Source organism: Heptranchias perlo, chromosome 9 (assembly GCF_035084215.1).
Source record: "Heptranchias perlo isolate sHepPer1 chromosome 9, sHepPer1.hap1, whole genome shotgun sequence".
Classification (NCBI taxonomy): Eukaryota; Metazoa; Chordata; class Chondrichthyes; order Hexanchiformes; family Hexanchidae; genus Heptranchias; species Heptranchias perlo.
The window spans coordinates 81965331-81987757 of record NC_090333.1 but is presented as its reverse complement, the minus strand read 5'-3'; the positions used below and the strand labels follow the sequence as shown (position 1 = coordinate 81987757).

The following is a 22427-nucleotide window of genomic DNA, read 5'->3' as shown; positions in this document are numbered from 1 at the left end:
AGGGAATCTCTGAGCTAGTGTCACAGGGACGTGAGGGAATCTCTGAGATAGTGTCACAGGGACGTGAGGGGATCTCTGAGATAGTGTTACAGGGACGTGAGGGAATCTCTGAGATACTGTCACAGGGACGTGAGGGGATCTCTGAGATAGTGTCACAGGGACGTGAGGGGATCTCTGAGATAGTGTCACAGGGACGTGAGGGGATCTCTGAGATAGTGTCACAGGGACGTGAGGGAATCTCTGAGATAGTGTCACAGGGACGTGAGGGAATCTCTGAGATAGTGTCACAGGGACGTGAGGGAATCTCTGAGATAGTGTCACAGGGACGTGTGGGAATCTCTGAGATAGTGTCACAGGGACGTGAGGGAATCTCTGAGATAGTGTCACAGGGACGTGAGGGACTCTCTGAGATAGTGTCACAGGGACGTGTGGGAATCTCTGAGATAGTGTCACAGGGACGTGAGGGAATCTCTGAGATACTGTCACAGGGACGTGAGGGAATCTCTGAGATACTGTCACAGGGACGTGAGGGAATCTCTGAGATAGTGTCACAGGGACGTGAGGGAATCTCTGAGATACTGTCACAGGGACGGGAGGGAATCTCTGAGATACTGTCACAGGGACGGGAGGGAATCTCTGAGATAGTTTCACAGGAACATGAGGGAATCTCTGAGATATTGTCACAGGGACGTGAGGGAATCTCTGAGATACTGTCACAGGGACGGGAGGGAATCTCTGAGATAGTGTCACAGGAACATGAGGGAATCTCTGAGATACTGTCACAGGGACGTGAGGGAATCTCTGAGATACTGTCACAGGGACAGGAGGGAATCTCTGAGATAGTGTCACCAGGACGTGAGGGAATCTCTGAGATATTGTCACAGGGACATGAGGGAATCTCTGAGATAGTGTCACAGGGACGTGAGGGCAACTCTGAGATAGTGTCACAGGGACGGGAGGGCAACTCTGAGATAGTGTCACAGGGACGGGAGGGCAACTCTGAGATACTGTCACAGGGACGTGAGGGAATCTCTGAGATAGTTTCACAGGAACATGAGGGAATCTCTGAGATAGTGTCACAGGGACGTGAGGGAATCTCTGAGCTAGTGTCACAGGGACGTGAGGGAATCTCTGAGATAGTGTCACAGGGACGTGAGGGAATCTCTGAGCTAGTGTCACAGGGACGTGAGGGAATCTCTGAGCTAGTGTCACAGGGACGGGAGGGAATCTCTGAGATAGTGTCACAGGACCGTGAGGGAATCTCTGAGATAGTGTCACAGGGACGTGAGGGAATCTCTGAGCTCGTGTCACAGGGACGTGAGGGAATCTCTGAGCTAGTGTCACAGGGACGTGAGGGAATCCCTGACATAGTGTCACAGGACCGTGAGGGCATCTCTGAGATACTGTCACAGTGATGTGAGGGAATCTCTGAGATAGTGTCACAGGGACGTGAGGGAATCTCTGAGATAGTGTCACAGGGACGTGAGGGAATCTCTGAGATAGTGTCACAGGGACGTGAGGGAATCTCTGAGATAGTGTCACAGGGATGTGAGGGAATCTCTGAGATAGTGTCACAGGGACGTGTGGGAATCTCTGAGATAGTGTCACAGGGACGTGAGGGAATCTCTGAGATAGTGTCACAGGGACGTGAGGGAATCTCTGAGATAGTGTGACTGGGACATGAGATAGTGTCGCGCGTAACTGCACCTCCCAAACCCGCGACCTCTACCACCTAGAAGGACAAGGGCAGCAGGCGCATGGGAACAACACCACCTGCACGTTCCCCTCCAAGTCACACACCATCCCGACTTGGAAATATATCGCCGTTCCTTCATTGTCGCTGGGTCAAAATCCTGGAACTCCCTTCCTAACAGCACTGTGGGAGAACCGTCACCACACGGACTGCAGCGGTTCAAGAAGGCGGCTCACCACCACCTTCTCGAGGGCAATTAGGGATGGGCAATAAATGCCGGCCTTGCCAGCGACGCCCACATCCCGTGAACGAATAAAAAAAAAATAAAAAAATAAAAATGTCTGAGATAGTGTCGCAGGTAAGTGCGGGAATGTCTGCGATGGAGGGAAGGCTAGTCTCTGTTGAGCTTCAAGCACGGCTCACAAATGAGTCCATTCAGGCCCTGACAATGGCCGTTTGGACTCATGGTGAACAACATTCTGCCGCCTTAAACAGGTAGACAGAAACTTTACAACTGGGCTTTCAAGGCATCATACATGTCCTCCAAACTGTTCTCCAGCAGGGTGGAGGAGTGGTGTGGGCCTGGCCCAGGGGAGGGAAGATGGCCAAAGGGGACATGGAAGTGGGGACGCCACTCAAAGCGCTCCCACCTCTCACCCGTTGCCCCCCCTCTCAACCAGTACCCGCAATGCTGCCTCCTCTCCAGGTGGCCGAGTCTGCCCCTGCACGGGTGCAGGTGGAGCAGTCTTTGGAGGGGCCCTCACGGGCACCAAAACCCAGAGGGCATAGGCCCAAAGCATCTAATCAGTCAGGGCATGAACAAGAGCAACCTGCCTCTACCTCTGCTGCAGCCACAGGGGAGGCACCACGTGGGAGTAGTCAGAAGAGGAAGGCGCAGGTTTTGTGATCATGAAGGGTTTGCACAAGGGTGTTTGACAGACTGTGAAGTTTTTCATTTATATTTGGTTTTTGTTAAAGTCACATTAAATGTTATCATTCTCACCACTACTGCCACATCTTGCCCATTCTTGACTGGCTTTTGTGATAGGGCCCTTTCATGAGCTTCACCATGAACGGTGACACTTGATCCCACCCATTGGGTCACTGTACAGTGGGTGTATGTGTAGTTGCAGGACAGTTTTTGTGCAGGGGATCGGGGGTGGGGTGGGGGTGGTGTTGGCGCTGGTCATTCCAGGTGGTTGAGGACTGGACTCTTCACACTTTCTGATCTTATGAGAACCAGTCACATATCAGTGACTCCCTGGCCTCACGAGCAGCCAGGTGAGCCGCTGCTGTGCTCATGGGTTTCTTCTCCTCCTCAATGGGGATGGCAGGTGTGAATGGTGGATGAGGGGATGGGGCCTCCTTAACTGGTACCCCTCTCTGTTGCGCCATGTTGTGCGGGACACAACGCACTATTATAATGTGACCCACTCTCACTGGCGCATATTGAAACTCTCCCCCAGAACGATCGAGGCTCCTAAATCGCATCTTCAGCAGCCCTATCGCTGACCTGGTGGCGATGTGGCTGTCCTTGTATCAACGCTGCTGCTCGCTGATGGAGTTCCTCAGAAGTGTCATGAGCCACGTGTGCAGGGGGTATCCCTTGTCCCCGAGGAGCCAGCCCTTAAGTGCGTTCGGTGCGTGGAAGAGGCCCGGGATGTTGGATTTCCTCAGAATGAACGAATCGTAGCAGCTGCCAGGGAATCCGTCGCACACGTGAAGGAATCTTTAGCGGTTGTCACAAACGTACTGAGTGTTGATGGAGTGATAGCCCTTCCTGTTGATGAACAGTCCTGGCTCGTGTGGAGGTGCTCGTATTGCTATACATGCACCCTGCACCCGTGGGAAGCCAGCCACAGAGTGGAATCCGACTGCTCTCTCCGTCTGGTTGAGGTCGTCCATGGGGAAGTTGACGTACTGCGAGGCCCTGCGAAACAAGCCATCGGTGACCTGCCTTATGCACTTGTGTGCAGACGACTGAGAGACCCCGGCGATGTCCCCGGTGGGACCCTGGAATGATCCGGAGGCGAAGAAGTTGAGGGCAGTGGTGACTTTGACAGCGACAGGTGATGAGAGCTACTCGGGCCAGCCGGGGGCAGCTCAGCATGAAGGAGGCTGCAGATGTCTGCGACTACCTGGAGACTGACTCTGAGCCTCCGTATGCACTGCTCCTCAGAGAGGTCCAGGAAGCTGAGCCTCGGTCTGTAGACCCTGTGGCGAGGGTAGTGCCTCCTGCGATGTCGCTCTCTCTGTTGTTGCCCTCCGTGCTCTTGTGCAGGTCCCTGTGGTGCAGCACTGTGTTGTGGAGCTCCACGTGGCGGAGGTGGACTCAGTGTCTGGCGAGGCTGGTGATGTTGCTCGTCCTCGGATGTAGTGATGAATGCAGCCATGGCGGCCCCCCCATCCTGACGGTCTGAGTGTGAGGGGGTCTGAAAAGTTGGTAAATATGTGTAAACAGTTTAATTCTGAGTGGAAACCAAGAATTTTCAATCTAAATACAAAGATCTCCCAGCCAAAAGTTTGTCTGAGAGAACTGAGTGCCCTGCTACCATAACTGACCTTTTATCCCCATCTGTCAAACAGGGATTGAAATATCCAAATGGCTGCCGACTGAAACGCGGCTCATTCCCCATGGCGTGTTTCACGCAGCACGGGAAACACGCTGAGGCAGCGTTGAAATCACTCGCCTTCATTGTAAATTGCATTTATTCATTTTTAAACTACTTCAACCAGTTCAATTGCTGCTTTAAATATCGTCCCGCCAGCTTTAATTAATGGCAGGACTTCCGGGTTCGGGAATTGTGCGTGCGCCCAGGGGACTCTGGGTCGTGTACATTCTTCAGCGTGTTGGAGCCGCGATTTCGGACCACTCCTCAAAACATGAGTTTCTTTGCTCCCCCGCCCCCAACGCACCCGGAGGTTTGTTTTAAAATTGTGCCCATAGAGTCTGCAAAGGGATATAGACAGGTTAAGTGAGTGGGCAAGAAAGTGGCAGATGGAGTATAATGTGGGGAAATGTGAGGTTAGTCACTTTACTGGGAAAAATGGAAAAACAGAATATTTCTAAATGGTGAGAAACTATTAAATGTTGGTGTCCAGAGAGATTTGGGTGTCCTGGTACAAGAAACACAAAAAATTAGCATGCAGATACAGCAAGCAATTAGGAAGGCAAATGGCATGTTGGCCTTTATTGCAAGGGCATTGGAGTACAGGAGTAAGGAAGTCTTGCTGCAATTGTACAGGGCGTTGGTGAGACCTCACCTGGAGTATTGTGTACAGTTTTGGTCTCCTTATCTAAGGAAGGATATACTTGCCTTGGAGACGGTGCAACAAAAGTTCACTAGATTGATCCCTGGGATGAGAGGGTTGTCCTATGAGGAGAGATTGAGTAGAATGGGCCTATACTCTCTGGAGTTTAGAAGAATGAGAGGTGATCTCATCGAAACATACAAGATTCTGAGGGGGCTTGACAGGGTAGAGGCTGAGAAGTTTTTTCCCCTGGCTGGAGAGTCTGGAACTAGAGGGCATGGTCTCAGGATAAGGGATTGGCCATTTAAGAGTGAGATGAGGAGGAATTTCTTAACTCAGAGGGTTGTGAATCTTTGGAATTCTCTACCCCAGAGGGCAGTGGATGCTGAGTCGTTCAATATGTTCAAGGTTGAGATCGATAGTATTTTGGACCTTAGGGGAATCAAGGGATATCGGGATCGGGCAGGAAAATGGAGTTGAGGTCGAAGATCAGCCATGATCCGATTGAATGGCGGAGCAGGCTCGAGGGACCTTGTGGCCTACTCCTGCTCCTGTTTCTTATGTTCTTATGCTGATGTTTTCCTCCCGAGACCTGCAATCTGAGTTACCCATCAGCTGTTTTCTTTATTCATTTTGGGGATGTGGGCGTCGCTGGTATTTATTGCCCATCCCTAATTTCCCTTGAGAAGGTGGTGGTGAGCCGTCTTCTTGAACCGCTGCAGTCCGTGTGGTGAAGGTTCTCCCACAGTGCTGTTAGGAAGGGAGTTCCAGGATTTTGACCCAGCGACGATGAAGGAACGGCGATATATTTGCAAGTCGGGATGGTGTGTGACTTGGAGGGGAACATGCAGGTGATGTTGTTCCCATGTGCCTGCTGCCCTTGTCCTTCTAGGTGGTAGAGGTCGCGGGTTTGGGAGGTGCTGTTGAAGAAGCCTTGGCGAGTTGCTGCAGTGCATCCTGTGGATGGTGCACACTGCAGCCACGGTGAAGGGAGTGAATGTTTAGGGTGGTGGATGGGGTGCCAATCAAGCGAGCTGCTTTGTCCTGGATGGTGTTGAGCTTCTTGAGTGTTGTTGGAGCTGCACTCATCCAGGCAAGTGGAGAGTATTCCATCACACTCCTGACTTGTGCCTTGTAGATGGTGGAAAGGCTTTGGGGAGTCAGGAGGTGAGTCACTCGCCGCAGAATACCCAGCCTCTGACCTGCTCTTGTAGACACAGTATTTATGTGGCTGGTCCAGTTAAGTTTCTGGTCAATGGTGACCCTCAAGGCGTTGATGGGGGGTGGGGGGCGGCGGGGGGATTCGGCGATGGTAATGCCGTTGAATGTCAAAGCCTTAGTCTGTAAAAAGGGAGGATGTCTTTGAAATAAAAAGCAGCCACTAAGCTCATCGTGTATTCAGATGGTTAGTCGGGTTAGTGAACCCGAGCAGTATATACATTTAATGAAGAACAGAGTCTGATGTGACAGGTGTAATCTTCATTAGCAGCTCATCTGAGGCAGTGTTGCTAAATGTTAATCTAAATTACAAATTCTGTGTTGCAATTAGTACTGAAGTAGTCACAGCACAGATTGCTGGCAAGAGTCCCAGGTCCACCTAATCAGCTACAGATCATTCTAAGCGGGAGGTCTTTTAGAGAAAGTTCTGCCCATTCACGTACAGAGTGAATGTGTCCAATGATTCAGAAATCCCTCAATCTCTTCCCCCATTCCCCCATTTGGCTCCGGCTGAGGTACAGTTCATTTTACCGCCAGTCAACTTCTGATACTTTGCTTAATTGCTCACTTAAAAAGAATCCCTGTGTTACCAGAAATCCGCCATTATAAATACTCACAATGACGTAGGAGGTAGGGTCGCCAACCCTCCAGGGTTGCCCTGGAGTCTCCAGGAATTGAAGATTAATCTCCAGGACACTTCTAAGAGCAAAAAAACCCGGGAGAAAAGTCACAGGGTCATTAAAAAATTGGGCATTGAAAAGTCTGTTTGCTTTCTGATTGGCCGTGGGACGGTGGGGCTTCGTGAGGATGGACATGTTGGGCGACCAATGGCGGGAGTGGCGGGGCGGGGCGGGAGGTCATGTGATGAAACCTCCAGGAATATGTCCACCGAGAGTTGGCAACCCCGAGTGAGAGGTGGAAGTGACCCAGAGGTTTACTTTGTGCATCAAGTGTTACTCAGACACGGTTTTAAAATGCCTCCAATCCGTGACGTAGTCTCATTCTGTGCAATGTTAAAGCTTTGGGATTCAGGTCACACGCTGTTACGTTCTCCCTCTTTTCTTTTAAAAGAAACCCGGCCAGAGACGGTGAAGAAACGGCCCCAGGACAACACTTCCAGTCGGGAGCAGCCGGCTCCAATCGCGGCCTCGGCCCCAGGGGAGCACTGGGACTCGGCACGGCCTCCTCAGACGGGACCCAAGGACAGCGAGCAGCTGCTGCCAACGAGTTGCGGAGAGAGGCCCACCTACCTCCCGGAGAGCGGGCCTGCGGAGGGCGATCGGGGGCCAGCGTGAGTCTCAGCTCTGTTCACTCTCTGCAGCCCCGCGTCACCAGCCGGCCTCAGGCTCGATCCCCGGTGTGTCCTGAGTCAGTCGAGCCCGGCCTGGAAGCCGTTGGTGTGCTGATATTGGCCCTGGGTTAGACGGAAGGAGAGGGGGGGGCAGGGAGGGGAATAGAAATAACCAGCTGCAGTTCCTGATTGCTGTTCAGTGGCCCCACCTGAAAGGTCACCTGGACTGGACTGGAGTGGAGTGGACTCAGTTGGGATGCACTTCATGGTTGAACAGACTGCTGACACTCAGCGTCTGCGCTGACAGGTGGAGGGTGGCTACTTGACCGAGGTACTGGAGAATGCCCATTGCCTGTGGGAAACACATCTCAGTGAAAGTGAGCAGCTTCAGAAGACTGGGGGAGAAAAGATAGGCAAAATGGAAAAGGGTGGGGGTGGGGGGTAGCCCTGATAATAAAGGATGAGATAACAGCAGCAGTGAGAAAGGATCTTAACTCAGAAAATCAGGATATAGAATCAGTCTGGGTGGAGCTAAGAGATAACAAGGGGCAGAAAACACTGGTGGGAGTAGTTTATAGGCCCCCTAATAGTAATTATAATGTTAGATAGAGTATTAATCAGGAAATTAGAGGAGATTGTAACAAGGGTAATGCAATAATCGTGGGGGACTTTAATCCTCATATAAACTGGGCAAACCAAATTGGTAAAAGTAGTTTGGAGGGCGAGTTCATGGAATGTATTCGAGACAATTTTCTAGAACAATCTGTCGAGGAACCAACTAGTGAACAGGCTATTTTGGATCCAGTATTGCGTAATGAGAGAGGGTTAATTAGTAATCTTATAGTTAAGGATCCTCTGGGGAAGAGTGATCATAATATGATAGAATTTCATATTGAGTTTGAGAGTGATGTAGATAAGTCTGAAACTAGGGACTTAAATTTAGCAAAGCCAATTATGTAGGTAAGAGGGGGGAGTTGGCTACGGTAGATTGGGAAATTAGATTAAAAGATATGATGGTGGGTAAGCAATGGCGAACATTGAAAGAAATAATTCATAATTCTCAAAAAACATACATTCCCTTGAGGAATAAAAAACTCCACAGGAAAAGTGATCCAACCGTGGCTAACTAAAGAAGTTAAGGATAGTATTAGATTAAAAGAAGAGCCTTACAATGTTGCCAAAAGAAGTAGTAACCCTAAGGATTTGGAGGGTTTTAGAAATCAGCGAAGGATGGCCAAGAAATTGATAGAGGGAGAACATAGAATATGAAAGTAACCTGGCAAGAAATATAAAAACAGATTGTAAGAGTTTCTACAAGTATGTAAAAGGGAAGAGAGTAGCAAAAGTAAACATTGGTCCCTCTGAGACAGAGACAGGAGAAATTATAATAGGGAATAAGGAAATGGCAGAGATGTTAAACAAATATTTTGTTCCTATCGTCACAGTAGAAGACACAAAAAACATACCAGAAATAGTGGGGAACAAAGGGGCTAATGAAAGTGAGGAAATTAAAGCAATTAATATCAGTAAAGAAATAGTACTCTAGAAATTAATGGGACTAAAAGCCAACAAATTCCTTGGACCTGATGGCCTACATCCTAGGGTTTTAAAAGAGGTGGCTGAAGAGATAGTGGATGCATTAGTTGTGATCTTCCAGTATTCCCTAGATTCTAGAATGGTCCCAGTGGATTGGAAGATAGCAAATGTAACCCCGCTATTCAAGAAAGGAGGGAGAGAGAAAACAGGGAACTACAGGCCAGTTAGCCTGACATCAGTCGTCGGGAAAATGCTAGAATCTATGTGGTATATGTGGTAACAGGGCACTTAGAACATCATAATATGATTAGGCAGAGTCAGTACGGTTTTATGAAAGGGAAATCGTGTTTGACAAATCCATTAGCTTTTTAAGGATGTAAATAGCAGAGTAGATAAGGGGGAACCAGTGGATGTAATATATTTGGATTTTCAAAAGGCATTCGATAAGGTGCCACACGAGATTGTTATGCAAGATTAGGGCTCGTGGGATTGGGGGTAATATATTAGCATGGATTGAGGATTGGTTAACGGACAGAAAACAGAGAGTAGGGTTAATGGGTTATTTTCGGGTTGGCAGGTTGTAACTAGTGGGGTGCCACAAGGATCAGTGCTTGGGCCTCAGCTATTTACAATCTATATTAATGACTTAGATGAAGGGACCGAGTGTAATGTATCCAAGTTTGCTGACGATACAAAGCTAGATGGGAAAGTAAGCTGTGAGGAGGACACAAAGAGTCTGCAAAAGGATATAGACAGATTAAGTGAGTGGGCAAGAAGGTGGCAGATGGAGTATAATGTGGGGAAATGTGAGGTTATTCACTTTGATAGGAAGAATAGAAAAGCAGAATATTTTTTAAAATCTGAGAGACTAAGAAATGTTGGTGTTCAGAGGGATTTTGGTGCATGAATCACACAAAATTAACATGCAGGTACAGCAGGAAATTAGGAAGCAAATGGTATGTTAGCCTTTATTGGAAGGGGATTGGAGTATGAGTAAGGAGGTCTTGCTGCAATTATAGGGCTTTGAGGAGACCACACCTGGAGTACTGTACCAAAATTCTTTTGGTCTCCTTACCTAAGGAAGGATAAACTTGCCTTAAAGGGGGTGCAACGAAGGTTCACTAGAATGATTCCTGGGATGACAGAATTGTCCTTTGAGGAGAGATTGAGTAGAATGGGCCTATACTCTCTGGAGTTTAGAAGAATGAGAGCTGATCTCATTCAAACGTATAAAATTCTTAGCGGGCTTGACAGGGTAGATGCTGAGAGGCTGTTTTCCCTTGGCTGGAGAGTCCAGAACTAGGGGGCATAATCTCAGGATAAGGGGTCGGCCTTTAGGACTGAGATGAGGAGGAATTTCTTCACTTAGAGTTGTGAATCTTTGGAATTCTCTACCCCAGAGGGCTGTGGATGCTGAGTCGTTGAGTATATTCAAGACAGAGATCGATAGATTTTTGGACACTAGGGGAATCAAGGGATATGGGGATAGAGCAGGAAAGTAGAGTTGAGGTTGAAGATCAGCCATGATCTGATTGAATGGAAGAGCAGGCTCGAGGGGCTGTACGGCCTACTCATGCCCCTATTTCTTATGTTCTTATGTCAGCTATAGCTCTGTGGTAGCAACTTGCCTCTGAGTGGGATCTTGCTGTGCGCAAATTGGCCGCCGTGTTTCCTACATTACAACAGTGACTACACTTCAAAAGTACTTCATTGGCTGTGAAACGTTTTGGAATGTCCTGAGGTCATGAAATGTGCTATATAAATGCAAGTCTTTCTTCTTCTCTTTCCCACTGTCAGTGAATCCAGTATACCCAAGCAAACGTACTTACTTACTAAGTTCTAGAGGGACTAAGGGGCAGGGAGACCGGCCTGCATCATCAGTACTGAAGTTCATCCACTCTAATTTCACGGGGAACTGGCCTCTGAATCTAGCCCCTCGAGTCTGAGTCAGAGTCTCGGCGTTTATGTGAATGGCGACTATCGCCTTAGTACACCTGGGTAAGGGCAGCCCACCGCAGGGGTAGACATGTTCCCCTGGTCAGGGTAGCCCTCCGCAGGGGTAGACATGTTCCCCTGGTCAGTGTACCCATCGCAGGGGTAGACATGTTCCCCTGGTCAGTGTACCCATCGCAGGGGTAGACATGTTCCCCTGGTCAGTGTAGCCCACCGCAGGGGTAGACATGTTCCCCTGGTCAGTGTACCCATCGCAGGGGTAGACATGTTCCCCTGGTCAGTGTAGCCCTCCGCAGGGGTAGACATGTTCCCCTGGTCAGTGTAGCCCTCCGCAGGGGTAGACATGTTCCCCTGGTCAGGGTAGCCCTCCGCAGGGGTACACATGTTCCCCTGGTCAGTGTAGCCCTCCGCAGGGGTAGACATGTTCCCTTGGTCAGTGTAGCCCATCGCAGGGGTAGACATGTTCCCCTGGTCAGTGTAGCCCATCGCAGGGGTAGACATGTTCCCCTGGTCAGTGTACCCATCGCAGGGGTAGACATGTTCCCCTGGTCAGTGTAGCCCACCGCAGGGGTAGACATGTTCCCCTGGTCAGTGTAGCCCACCGCAGGGGTAGACATGTTCCCCTGGTCAGGGTAGCCCACCGCAGGGGTGGACATGTTCCCCTGGTCAGTGTAGCCCACCGCAGGGGTAGACATGTTCCCCTGGTCAGTGTAGCCCTCCGCAGGGGTAGACATGTTCCCCTGGTCAGTGTAGCCCTCCGCAGGGGTAGACATGTTCCCCTGGTCAGGGTAGCCCTCCGCAGGGATAGACATGTTCCCCTGGTCAGTGTAGCCCATCGCAGGGATAGACATGTTCCCCTGGTCAGTGTAGCCCACCGCAGGGGTAGACATGTTCCCCTGGTCAGTGTCGCCCTCCGCAGGGGTAGACATGTTCCCCTGGTCAGTGTACCCACCGCAGGGGTAGACATGTTCCCCTGGTCAGTGTAGCCCACCGCAGGGGTAGACATGTTCCCCTGGTCAGTGTCGCCCTCCGCAGGGGTAGACATGTTCCCCTGGTCAGTGTACCCATCGCAGGGGTAGACATGTTCCCCTGGTCAGGGTAGCCCACCGCAGGGGTAGACATGTTCCCCTGGTCAGTGTAGCCCTCCGCAGGGGTAGACATGTTCCCCTGGTCAGTGTAGCCCACCGCAGGGGTAGACATGTTCCCCTGGTCAGTGTAGCCCTCCGCAGGGGTAGACATGTTCCCCTGGTCAGTGTAGCCCATCGCAGGGGTAGACATGTTCCCCTGGTCAGTGTAGCCCATCGCAGGGGTAGACATGTTCCCCTGGTCAGTGTACCCATCGCAGGGGTAGACATGTTCCCCTGGTCAGGGTAGCCCACCGCAGGGGTAGACATGTTCCCCTGGTCAGTGTACCCACCGCAGGGGTAGACATGTTCCCCTGGTCAGGGTAGCCCACCGCAGGGGTAGACATGTTCCTCTGGTCAGTGTAGCCCATCGCAGGGATAGACATGTTCCCCTGGTCAGTGTAGCCCATCGCAGGGGTAGACATGTTCCCCTGGTCAGTGTACCCATCGCAGGGGTAGACATGTTCCCCTGGTCAGTGTAGCACTCCGCAGGGGTAGACATGTTCCCCTGGTCAGTGTACCCATCGCAGGGGTAGACATGTTCCCCTGGTCAGTGTACCCATCGCAGGGATAGACATGTTCCCCTGGTCAGTGTAGCCCTCCGCAGGGGTCGACATGTTCCCTTGGTCAGGGTAGCCCACCGCAGGGGTAGACATGTTCCCCTGGTCAGTGTAGCCCTCCGCAGGGGTAGACATGTTCCCCTGGTCAGTGTCGCCCTCCGCAGGGGTAGACATGTTCCCCTGGTCAGTGTAGCCCACCGCAGGGGTAGACATGTTCCTCTGGTCAGTGTCGCCCTCCGCAGGGGTAGACATGTTCCCCTGGTCAGTGTCGCCCTCCGCAGGGGTAGACATGTTCCTCTGGTCAGTGTCGCCCTCCGCAGGGGTAGACATGTTCCCCTGGTCAGTGTAGCCCACCGCAGGGGTAGACATGTTCCCCTGGTCAGTGTACCCACCGCAGGGGTAGACATGTTCCCCTGGTCAGTGTACCCATCGCAGGGATAGACATGTTCCCCTGGTCAGTGTAGCCCTCCGCAGGGGTAGACATGTTCCCCTGGTCAGTGTAGCCCACCGCAGGGGTAGACATGTTCCCCTGGTCAGTGTACCCACCGCAGGGGTAGACATGTTCCCCTGGTCAGTGTAGCCCTCCGCAGGGGTAGACATGTTCCCCTGGTCAGTGTACCCATCGCAGGGGTAGACATGTTCCTCTGGTCAGTGTCGCCCTCCGCAGGGGTAGACATGTTCCCCTGGTCAGTGTACCCATCGCAGGGGTAGACATGTTCCCCTGGTCAGGGTAGCCCACCGCAGGGGTAGACATGTTCCCCTGGTCAGTGTAGCCCTCCGCAGGGGTAGACATGTTCCCCTGGTCAGTGTAGCCCACCGCAGGGGTAGACATGTTCCCCTGGTCAGTGTAGCCCTCCGCAGGGGTAGACATGTTCCCCTGGTCAGGGTAGCCCACCGCAGGGGTAGACATGTTCCCCTGGTCAGTGTAGCCCTCCGCAGGGATAGACATGTTCCCCTGGTCAGTGTAGCCCACCGCAGGGGTAGACATGTTCCCCTGGTCAGTGTAGCCCATCGCAGGGGTAGACATGTTCCCCTGGTCAGTGTAGCCCTCCGCAGGGATAGACATGTTCCCCTGGTCAGTGTAGCCCATCGCAGGGGTAGACATGTTCCCCTGGTCAGTGTACCCATCGCAGGGATAGACATGTTCCCCTGGTCAGTGTAGCCCTCCGCAGTGGTAGACATGTTCCTCTGGTCAGGCAATGGGTCAGAGTTCCAGCCCTGAGGTGCGAAAGGCAATGAAAGATATAAAGAAAGACAGGACTTGCTTCACAGCCAATGAAGTACTTTTGAAGTGTAGTCACTGTCGTGATGTAGGAAACGCGGCAGCCAATTTGCGCACAGCAAGATCCCACAAACAGCAATGTGATAATGACCAGATAATCTGCTAGTGATGTTAGTTGAAGGATGATTATTGGCCCAGGACACCGGGGATAACTCTCCTGCTCTTCTTCAAGGTAGTGGCCATGGGGTCTTTTACATCCACCTGAGAGGACAGACGGGGCCTCGGTTTAACGTCTCATCTGAATGACAAGTAATCATTAAATCGAGGCCTGCACAATGGGAAATTCCTCAATTCTTCCACATTTTCATCCCTCCCCCATCAACGTATGGAAAGTGACCGACTCCATCAGGGGTCTGTGAATCACTTGGAAATGATGCTGTTTGATGTTATCGAGTGAGCAATTGGACCATATAACTCCGCTCACTGTAATTCTGGAAGGGCGAACCCAACTATTGTCATTTAAATGGGCTATCGCCTCCATTACACTGGCAGAGAGCGCCATTCGATGTGAGCATGTTCCAATGATAATAATATCGTACAGAGCCTTCGATCACAGGAACACACTTTGTTTCTGCGCTCGATTTCACCACCCAGTGTTCACATTTTTTTAACATTCATTCTGGGGATGTGGGTATCGCTGGCGAGGCTGCGTTTATTGCCCATCCCCACTTGCCCTGAGAAGGTGGTGGTGGGCCTGCTTCTCGAACCACTGGCAGTGGGTATGATTCACCTGAGCGGTTTCCTGGGCCACTTCAGAGGGCAGTTAACAGTCAACCAGGCTGGTGTGGGACTGGAGTCACATATAGGCCCAGACCGGGTAAGGACGGCAGGTCTCCTTCCCAAAAGGCCATCAGTGAACCAGTTGGGTTTTTACGACGATCCGACAGCTTCACGGTCACTTCTATTGACACCAGCTTTTTATTCCAGGTTTGTTTTTAACTGAATTCAAATTCACAAACTGCCACAGTGGGATTTGAACTCATGATTCTCTGGGTTGCTAGTCCAGTAACAGAACCACGACACGAGGCGAGAGTGACACTCACTGAATCACGGCTGACACTTCCGTGTAAAATAAATGCACTGACACAAGAGGGCCGATCGTGCAAATGTCCTTCCCTGGCGGGGACCTTTGCACTCTGACCAGCCACATCTGGAACTGGTGGGCACTGATCCCACTGTTTTCTGATGTATGTGGCCTGTCGGCAGGTCTCACTTCCAATTGGGCAATAATAAAATTGGTCCAACACATACCAACCGAACCAGAGATTTGTCAAACTTCTGAGGTAAATTAAAGTAACATTTAAAGAATAAAATGCTATCAGTGTGTATAGCCACCCCGCTAATCTCACACTCCCCGTGTGTGTAACCCACCCCCTGATCCCACACTCCCTGTGTGTGTAACCCACCCTCCGATCTCACACTCCCTGTGTGTGTAACCCACCCCCTGATCCCACACTCCCTGTGTGTGTAACCCACCCTCCGATCTCACACTCCCTGTGTGTGTAACCCACCCTCCGATCCCACACTCCCTGTGTGTGTAACACACCCCCTGATCCCACACTCTCTGTGTGTGTAACACACCCCCTGATCCCACACTCCCTGTGTGTGTAACCCACCCTCTGATCCCACACTCCCTGTGTGTGTAACCCACCCTCTGATCCCACACTCCCTGTGTGTGTAACACACCCCCTGATCCCACACTCCCTGTGTGTGTAACACACCCCCTGATCCCACACTCCCTGTGTGTGTAACCCACCCCCTGATCCCACACTCCCTGTGTGTGTAACCCACCCCCTGATCCCACACTCCCTGTGTGTGTAACCCACCCTCCGATCTCACACTCCCTGTGTGTGTAACCCACCCTCCGATCCCACACTCCCTGTGTGTGTAACACACCCCCTGATCCCACACTCCCTGTGTGTGTAACACACCCCCTGATCCCACACTCCCTGTGTGTGTAACCCACCCCCTGATCTCACACTCCCTGTGTGTGTAACCCACCCTCCGATCTCACACTCCCTGTGTGTGTAACCCACCCCCTGATCCCACACTCCCTGTGTGTGTAACCCACCCTCCGATCTCACACTCCCTGTGTGTGTAACCCACCCTCCGATCCCACACTCCCTGTGTGTGTAACACACCCCCTGATCCCACACTCCCTGTGTGTGTAACCCACCCCCTGATCTCACACTCCCTGTGTGTGTAACCCACCCTCCGATCTCACACTCCCTGTGTGTGTAACCCACCCCCTGATCTCACACTCCCTGTGTTTGTAACCCACCCCCTGATCCCACGATCCCTGTGTGTGTAACCCACCCCCTGATCCCACACTCCCTGTGTGTGTAACCCACCCCCCGATCTCACACTCCCTGTGTGTGTAACCCACCCCCTGATCCCACACTCCCTGTCTGTGTAACCCACCCCCTGATCTCACACTCCCTGTGTGTGTAACCCACCCCCCGATCTCACACTCCCTGTGTGTGTAACCCACCCCCTGATCTCACACTCCCTGTGTGTGTAACCCACCCCCTGATCCCACACACCCTGTGCGTGTAACACACCCTCCGATCTCACACTCCCTGTGTGTGTAACCCACCCCCCGATCCCACACTCCCTGTGTGTGTAACCCACCCTCCGATCTCACACTCCCTGTGTGTGTAACCCACCCCCTGATCTCACACTCCCTGTGTGTGTAACCCACCCTCCGATCTCACACTCCCTGTGTGTGTAACCCACCCCCTGATCCCACACTCCCTGTGTGTGTAACCCACCCCCTGATCTCAAACTCCCTGTGTGTGTAACCCACCCCCTGATCTCACACTCCCTGTGTGTGTAACCCACCCCCTGATCCCACACTCCCTGTGTGTGTAACCCACCCCCTGATCCCACACTCCCTGTGTGTGTAACCCACCCCCTGATCCCACACTCCCTGTGTGTGTAACCCACCCCCTGATCCCACACTCCCTGTGTGTGTAACCCACCCCCTGATCCCACACTCCCTGTGTGTGTAACCCACCCCCTGATCCCACACTCCCTGTGTGTGTAACCCACCCCCTGATCCCACACTCCCTGTGTGTGTAACCCACCCTCCGATCTCACACTCCCTGTGTGTGTAACCCACCCCCCGATCTCACACTCCCTGTGTGTGTAACCCACCCCCTGATCCCACACTCCCTGTGTGTGTAAACCACCCCCTGATCCCACACTCCCTGTGTGTGTAACACACCCTCCGATCTCACACTCCCTGTGTGTGTAACCCACCCCCCGATCTCACACTCCCTGTGTGTGTAACCCACCCCCTGATCCCACACTCCCTGTGTGTGTAACCCACGCCCCGATCCCACACTCCCTGTGTGTGTAACCCACCTGCTAATCTCACACTCCCTGTGTGTGTAACCCACCCTCCGATCCCACACTCCCTGTGTGTGTAACCCACCCCCTGATCCCACACTCCCTGTGTGTGTAACCCACCCTCTGATCCCACACTCCCTGTGTGTGTAACCCACCCCCTGATCTCACACTCCCTGTGTGTGTAACACACCCTCCGATCTCACACTCCCTGTGTGTGTAACCCACCCCCTGATCCCACACTCCATGTGTGTGTAACCCACCCCCTGATCTCACACTCCCTGTGTGTGTCACCCACCCCCCGATCTCACACTCCCTGTGTGTGTAACCCACCCCCTGATCCCACACTCCCTGTGTGTGTAACCCACGCCCCGATCCCACACTCCCTGTGTGTGTAACCCACCTGCTAATCTCACACTCCCTGTGTGTGTAACCCACCCTCCGATCCCACACTCCCTGTGTGTGTAACCCACCCCCTGATCCCACACTCCCTGTGTGTGTAACCCACCCTCTGATCCCACACTCCCTGTGTGTGTAACCCACCCCCTGATCTCACACTCCCTGTGTGTGTAACACACCCTCCGATCTCACACTCCCTGTGTGTGTAACCCACCCCCCGATCTCACACTCCCTGTGTGTGTAACCCACCCTCTGATCCCACATTCCCTGTGTGTGTAACCCACGCCCCGATCCCACACTCCCTGTGTGTGTAACCCACCTGCTAATCTCACACTCCCTGTGTGTGTAACCCACCCCCTGATCCCACACTCCCTGTGTGTGTAACCCACCCTCTGATCCCACACTCCCTGTGTGTGTAACCCACCCCCTGATCCCACACTCCCTGTGTGTGCAACCCACCCCCCGATCTCACACTCCCTGTGTGTGTAACCCACCCCCTGATCTCACACTCCCTGTGTGTGTAACCCACCCCCTGATCCCACACTCCCTGTGTGTGTAACCCACCCCCCGATCCCACACTCCCTGTGTGTGTAACCCACCCTCCGATCCCACACTCCCTGTGTGTGTAACCCACCCTCTGATCCCACACTCCCTGTGTGTGTAACCCACCCTCTGATCCCACACTCCCTGTGTGTGTAACCCACCCTCCGATCCCACACTCCCTGTGTGTGTAACCCACCCTCTGATCTCACACTCCCTGTGTGTGTAACCCACCCCCTGATCCCACACTCCCTGTGTGTGTAACCCACCCTCCGATCCCACACTCCCTGTGTGTGTAACCCACCCTCTGATCCCACACTCCCTGTGTGTGTAACCCACCCCCTGATCCCACACTCCCTGTGTGTGTAACCCACCCCCTGATCTCACACTCCCTGTGTGTGTAACCCACCCTGATCCCACACTCCGTGTGTGTGTAACCCACCCCCTGATCCCACACTCCCTGTGTGTGTAACCCACCTGCTAATCTCACACTCCCTGTGTGTGTAACCCACCCCCCGATCTCACACTCCCTGTGTGTGTAACCCTCCCTCCGATCCCACACTCCCTGTGTGTGTAACCCACCCCCTGATCCCACACTCCCTGTGTGTGTAACCCACCCCCTGATCCCACACTCCCTGTGTGTGTAACCCACCCCCTGATCCCACACTCCCTGTGTGTGTAACCCACCCCCTGATCCCACACTCCCTGTGTGTGTAACCCACCCCCTGATCCCACGCTCCCTGTGTGTGTAACCCACCCCCCGATCCCACACTCCCTGTGTGTGTAACCCACCCTCTGATCTCACACTCCCTGTGTGTGTAACCCACCCTCCGATCCCACACTCCCTGTGTGTAACCCACCCCCTGATCCCACACTCCCTGTGTGTGTAACCCACCCTCTGATCCCACACTCCCTGTGTGTGTAACCCACCCCCTGATCCCACACTCCCCGTGTGTGTAACCCACCCCCTGATCTCACACACCCTGTGTGTGTAACCCACCCCCTGATCCCACACTCCCTGTGTGTGTAACCCACCCCCTGATCCCACACTCCCTGTGTGTGTAACCCACCCCCTGATCCCACACTCCCTGTGTGTGTAACCCACCCCCTGATCCCACACTCCCTGTGTGTGTAACCCACCCTCCGATCTCACACTCCCTGTGTGTGTAACCCACCCTCTGATCCCACACTCCCTGTGTGTGTAAACCACCCCCTGATCCCACACTCCCTGTGTGTGTAACACACCCTCCGATCTCACACTCCCTGTGTGTGTAACCCACCCCCCGATCTCACACTCCCTGTGTGTGTAACCCACCCCCTGATCCCACACTCCCTGTGTGTGTAACCCACGCCCCGATCCCACACTCCCTGTGTGTGTAACCCACCTGCTAATCTCACACTCCCTGTGTGTGTAACCCACCCTCCGATCCCACACTCCCTGTGTGTGTAACCCACCCACTGATCCCACACTCCCTGTGTGTGTAACCCACCCTCTGATCCCACACTCCCTGTGTGTGTAACCCACCCCCTGATCTCACACTCCCTGTGTGTGTAACACACCCTCCGATCTCACACTCCCTGTGTGTGTAACCCACCCCCCGATCTCACACTCCCTGTGTGTGTAACCCACCCCCTGATCCCACACTCCCTGTGTGTGTAACCCACCCCCTGATCTCACACTCCCTGTGTGTGTAACCCACCCCCCGATCTCACACTCCCTGTGTGTGTAACCCACCCCCTGATCCCACACTCCCTGTGTGTGTAACCCACGCCCCGATCCCACACTCCCTGTGTGTGTAACCCACCTGCTAATCTCACACTCCCTGTGTGTGTAACCCACCCTCCGATCCCACACTCCCTGTGTGTGTAACCCACCCCCTGATCCCACACTCCCTGTGTGTGTAACCCACCCCCTGATCCCACACTCCCTGTGTGTGTAACCCACGCCCCGATCCCACACTCCCTGTGTGTGTAACCCACCTGCTAATCCCACACTCCCTGTGTGTGTAACCCACCCCCTGATCTCACACTCCCTGTGTGTGTAACACACCCTCCGATCTCACACTCCCTGTGTGTGTAACCCACCCCCCGATCTCACACTCCCTGTGTGTGTAACCCACCCCCTGATCCCACACTCCCTGTGTGTGTAACCCACGCCCCGATCCCACACTCCCTGTGTGTGTAACCCACCTGCTAATCTCACACTCCCTGTGTGTGTAACCCACCCTCCGATCCCACACTCCCTGTGTGTGTAACCCACCCCCTGATCCCACACTCCCTGTGTGTGTAACCCACCCTCTGATCCCACACTCCCTGTGTGTGTAACCCACCCCCTGATCCCACACTCCCTGTGTGTGCAACCCACCCCCCGATCTCACACTCCCTGTGTGTGTAACCCACCCCCTGATCTCACACTCCCTGTGTGTGTAACCCACCCCCTGATCCCACACTCCCTGTGTGTGTAACCCACCCCCCGATCCCACACTCCCTGTGTGTGTAACCCACCCTCCGATCCCACACTCCCTGTGTGTGTAACCCACCCTCTGATCCCACACTCCCTGTGTGTGTAACCCACCCTCTGATCCCACACTCCCTGTGTGTGTAACCCACCCCCTGATCCCACACTCCCTGTGTGTGTAACCCACCCCCTGATCTCACACTCCCTGTGTGTGTAACCCACCCCCTGATCCCACACTCCCTGTGTGTGTAACCCACCCTCCGATCCCACACTCCCTGTGTGTGTAACCCACCCTCTGATCTCACACTCCCTGTGTGTGTAACCCACCCCCTGATCCCACACTCCCTGTGTGTGTAACCCACCCTCCGATCCCACACTCCCTGTGTGTGTAACCCACCCTCCGATCCCACACTCCCTGTGTGTGTAACCCACCCTCTGATCCCACACTCCCTGTGTGTGTAACCCACCCCCTGATCCCACACTCCCTGTGTGTGTAACCCACCCCCTGATCTCACACTCCCTGTGTGTGTAACCCACACTGATCCCACACTCCGTGTGTGTGTAACCCACCCCCTGATCCCACACTCCCTGTGTGTGTAACCCACCTGCTAATCTCACACTCCCTGTGTGTGTAACCCACCCCCCGATCTCACACTCCCTGTGTGTGTAACCCTCCCTCCGATCCCACACTCCCTGTGTGTGTAACCCACCCCCTGATCCCACACTCCCTGTGTGTGTAACCCACCCCCTGATCCCACACTCCCTGTGTGTGTAACCCACCCCCTGATCCCACACTCCCTGTGTGAGTAACCCACCCCCTGATCCCACACTCCCTGTGTGTGTAACCCACCCCCTGATCCCACGCTCCCTGTGTGTGTAACCCACCCCCCGATCCCACACTCCCTGTGTGTGTAACCCACCCTCTGATCTCACACTCCCTGTGTGTGTAACCCACCCTCCGATCCCACACTCCCTGTGTGTAACCCACCCCCTGATCCCACACTCCCTGTGTGTGTAACCCACCCTCTGATCCCACACTCCCTGTGTGTGTAACCCACCCCCTGATCCCACACTCCCCGTGTGTGTAACCCACCCCCTGATCTCACACACCCTGTGTGTGTAACCCACCCCCTGATCCCACACTCCCTGTGTGTGTAACCCACCCTCCGATCCCACACTCCCTGTGTGTGTAACCCACCCCCTGATCCCACACTCCCTGTGTGTGTAACCTACCCCCTGATCCCACACTCCCTGTGTGTGTAACCCACCCTCTGATCTCACACTCCCTGTGTGTGTAACCCACCCCCTGATCCCACACTCCCTGTGTGTTTAACCCACCCCCCGATCTCACACTCCCTGTGTGTGTAACCCACCCCCCGATCTCACACTCCCTGTGTGTGTAACCCACCCCCCGATCCCACACTCCCTGTGTGTGTAACCCACCCCCTGATCCCACACTCCCCGTGTGTGTGACCCACCCCCTGATCCCACACTCCCTGTGTGTGTAACCCACCCCCTGATCCCACACTCCCTGTGTGTGTCACCCACCCCCTGATCCCACACTCCCTGTGTGTGTAACCCACCCCCTGATCCCACACTCCCTGTCTGTGTAACCCACCCTCTGATCTCACACTCCCTGTGTGTGTAACCCACCCCCTGATCCCACACTCCCTGTGTGTGTAACCCACCCCCTGAATTCACACTCCCTGTGTGTGTAACCCACCCCCTGATCCCACACTCCCTGTGTGTGTAACCCACCCTCCGATCTCACAC

General features: G+C 53.4%; 1 protein-coding gene across 3 annotated transcripts in view; it reads left to right on the top strand.

The window, feature by feature from the left end:
- LOC137325565 (uncharacterized protein KIAA1614-like) overlaps positions 1-22427 on the top strand; it is a 111341-nt gene that overhangs the window by 63862 nt on the left and 25052 nt on the right. For all 3 annotated transcript variants that reach the window (XM_067990815.1, XM_067990814.1, XM_067990816.1), the window contains one exon: positions 7235-7454. In XM_067990815.1, the coding sequence (XP_067846916.1) occupies positions 7235-7454 (220 nt within the window). The remainder of the gene's footprint in view (positions 1-7234; positions 7455-22427) is intronic.